The sequence below is a fragment of the Brassica oleracea genome, chromosome C7, assembly GCF_000695525.1.
Source record: "Brassica oleracea var. oleracea cultivar TO1000 chromosome C7, BOL, whole genome shotgun sequence".
Classification (NCBI taxonomy): domain Eukaryota; kingdom Viridiplantae; phylum Streptophyta; class Magnoliopsida; order Brassicales; family Brassicaceae; genus Brassica; species Brassica oleracea.
Window position 1 is genome coordinate 34,699,925 of NC_027754.1, and position 3,549 is coordinate 34,703,473.

Below are 3,549 nucleotides of genomic sequence, written 5' to 3' on the forward strand. Positions count from 1 at the left end.
GGGGGGGGGGGGGGGGAATATCATGACAACCCATTTATTTTACAATACTTTTAGATTCAGCATGAAATTATCTGGCAACAAATGATGTGTAAGAGTCAATGCATTTTTAATATATATGGTATAATATCTTATCATATGTTATAATTTCTATCTATTCATTTGACCACCACAGTGTGGGTTGACTAAAATGTTGTATATAATAGTATTTGTATGGGAGATAATTTGGCAAAAAAAAAACATATATTACACACATCGTAAAGGAGGTTATACATAGATAAATAAAGTCTCTCACCATGTCCAAGCAATTAGTCTCTTATTGTATGGTTTTGATGGTTCTCTTCTCAGGTAAATTAACTTTGTTTATTTTTTCTCTACTATCGTCCATCTTGTTTCTAAACTGTGAACACTCAATTCACAATTGGCTGCAGTGTTATTGATCATTCCTAAAACTGAGGCACAGCAGAGATGCACAAAAGTGATAGCGCCCGAGACACAATGTTTGTTGTTAAAGTGCAGGGAAGAGTGTTTCAAGACGTTGAATGGATTCGGAACTTGCGTTGAGAATCCACCAGGCTCTGATAATTATACATGTAATTGTATGTACGATTGTCCGACACCACCTCAACTACCAGCAGTCGACCATGTTAAATGACTTAAAATGTGAATATACTGTATGTTACTATGGATAATAATATTTACAATTTACAAAAATTATAAACAGTTTAGCGTATCAACGGGTCTAAACGCATCTCAGGTCTAAAGAAATTTAATTATTATCATTGTTATGAGAGCAAAGAAATAACAGAACATGTGTATACACTATGAACAATGAAGTACTTTTGTTTACTTTCACCAATAATCCATACACGAGCATGATCCATTTTCGAAATGGTGAAAGCGTTTCCGGTCCCTTACCGTTATCTTTCTTTCGTAAACCTTGGAGATGAGTTTGAGAGACGAGTGACAATCCTCACAGATACGCAGGTTCTTAACAATGCGTATTGGTTTACCAGGTGTCGTGCTTATTAACCCAAACGCAACAGCGATCTTCTCGCTATGGTAATGAAGCGCGTTTTCTTTATCCTCTTCCTCCAAGTTCAGCAAAACCTGTGTGGTGATGGGTCTATACCCAGCCAGTCTCAGTTTCTCTGAGATTTCCACAAGCTTCGAGTTGATATCTTTGGCTCTCGGGTGAGAATCGTCTTCCACAAGAAACTCATGAAGCACACCATCAACATCGATCCAGCTACACCCGGGGTCTTTTCTTATATCCATCTCTTTCATCCTCAGCCTCATCTCCGAAACCTCTGACCAGTTTCCCTGGGAAGCGTACATGTTTGAGAGAGCCACATAAGCTCCACTGTCCTGAGGAACCATATCCATCAGAATATTAGCCACACGTTTCCCCATCTCCACGTTTCCGTGCATTCTGCAAGAACCCAAAAGAGCTTTCCATATCACGTCATCTGGTTTTACAGGCATGTTGTGTATAAACTGCTCAGCTTCTTCGAGAAGACCCGAGCGTCCCAACAGATCAACCATACAACCGTAGTGTTCGATCCTCGGCTCTAAACCATCCACATTCACCATCTGACTAAAATACTTCCTCCCTTCTTCTACCATCCCAGCGTGGCTACAAGCGGTCAAGAGATTGATGTACGCAACATCGCTAGGCTTAACTCCAGCCTCCCTCATTCTACAGAAACAGTCAATAGCATCACTTGCTAAGCCGTGTATAGCAAACCCGTTTATCATCGCACTCCAAGTAATCACATTCTTCCTCGGTAACCTCTCAAACACCTCAACTGCTCTCTCCACAACTCCGCATTTGGAGTACATATCAATCAAAGCAGAGCCAAGGACATCATCAATCTCCACTCTATTACTCTCTGCATAAGAATGCAACCACTCCCCCAACTCCAACGACCCTATCCTCGAAACCGCGGGAAGAACACTAACCAAAGTGACATAACTAGGACGCAAATCAACTCTCCTCATCTCACAGAAAATCTCCACAGCCTCCTTGTAAGCCCCGTTCTTGCAGTAACCAGAGATCATCGTGTTCCAAGAAACAACGCTTCTCACACGCATTTGATCGAACAACGTCCGCGCAGCTTTACAATCACCAAGCCTCATGTAACCGTCGATCATCACATTCCATAGAACAACTTCACCGTCCCTCTTTCTCCCACCATCAACCATCATCACAGCCATATCTCTCCCTATAATGTTCTTGTAAAACAACACGCACGCGTCTCTCATCAAACCGCACATCACATACATCCTCACGAGATTGCTCATCACGAACTCGTCGCCGCTAAGCCCTAGCTTCAACGCCAACGCGTGGATCTGCTTGCCTTCTTCGATCCTCCCGGTTTTCGCGCAGGCCTTGAGGAGAGACGGGAAGGTAAACCGGTTCGGTTCGACCGAGTCTTCCTCCTCGTCGCTCGTCATCATCTCGTGGAAGAGTGTGATTGCGTTGATCGCGTTTTCTTCGTCGCTCTCGCTGAAGCCTCGGATTATGGTGTTCCAGGAGAAGGTGTTGCGCTGAGGCATCTGGGTGAAGATCTTGTGCGCGTAATCGAGGTCGCGGTGGAGGAGATCGGAGGTGGTGGCGCAGAAGCGGAGGAGCTCCGCGGCGGCGAGAGTGTCTCGCATTTGGCCTGATTTGACGAATGTGGCGTGGATTTGGGAGAGGTCTCGCATGGTTCGGCATCTGTTGATTTGAGGGAAGAGGAATGACGGGTGCGTTGACGGCGAATTACCGCCGCGGGAGTGTAGCGTCTGTGTTGGGTTCATTGGTGGCGACTCGCGAGTTCTTCGTCTAGGGAAGGAAGAAAGGATCGTGTGGCTGGTAACAGGATAGTGCAACAGTCTTAACTGTCCAATTCTGTTTTTTAATTAATAACTAGTTTATGCTATGAAATAACTTATAATTTATAGTATCGAGAAATTTAAATAATAGTAGAATTTAATACCCTTAGAAAGCAAATAACACTAATATAAGGGAGATAGTTTATTATAAGGAAGAAGAAGAAGATGTAATGGTGTACAAAAGAGTGAGATGAGTGATGGTATTTATAGTGAGCAACAATACATAAAATAACAAAGATGGTGCTTGATTTGGTAAATGAGTGAGTGATCATAGTGGATGAGTAGATGATCATAGTGCTTGAGTTGGTAAAAGAGTGGAGGATCATTTCAAAGTTTATCTTATAACACTCTCCCTTGATCATCCATCTTGTATTAAATTAAGTTTCGTAACACTCCCTCTTGGGGACCGGTGTCACTCTCCGCTCTCGCTTAACGTCTTTGTTGCCTCGTTAAAAACCTTTCTAGGAAAACCCAATGGGAAAAACCATAGTTAGGTAAAAAGAGTACAACTACGTAAGCTCCCCCTCGATTGAGCAGTCATAGATCCTTCTAATGACGCATTCCAATGTTATGGACATGTTTTCTGAATACCGAAGTAGGAAGTGCTTTTGTGAAGAGGTCGGCTGCATTGTCGCATGATCGGACATATCTTACTTCAATCTCTTTCTTTTTCTC

At 42.9% G+C, this 3,549-nt stretch overlaps 1 protein-coding gene across 1 annotated transcript; it reads right to left on the minus strand.

Annotated features, from left to right (window-relative positions):
- Positions 1–709: 709 nt before the first annotated feature.
- LOC106306729 (pentatricopeptide repeat-containing protein At5g48910) lies at positions 710–2,881 on the minus strand. Its single transcript, XM_013743455.1, has one exon. The coding sequence runs from the start codon at positions 2,797–2,799 to the stop codon at positions 850–852; it is 1,950 nt and encodes a 649-aa protein (XP_013598909.1). The 5' UTR covers positions 2,800–2,881; the 3' UTR covers positions 710–849.
- Positions 2,882–3,549: the final 668 nt, after the last annotated feature.

Excerpts from the sequence above, each read along its gene's own strand:
- LOC106306729 (XM_013743455.1), bottom strand. The coding sequence starts at position 2,799 with ATGAACCCAACACAGACGCTACACTCCCGCGGCGGTAATTCGCCGTCA.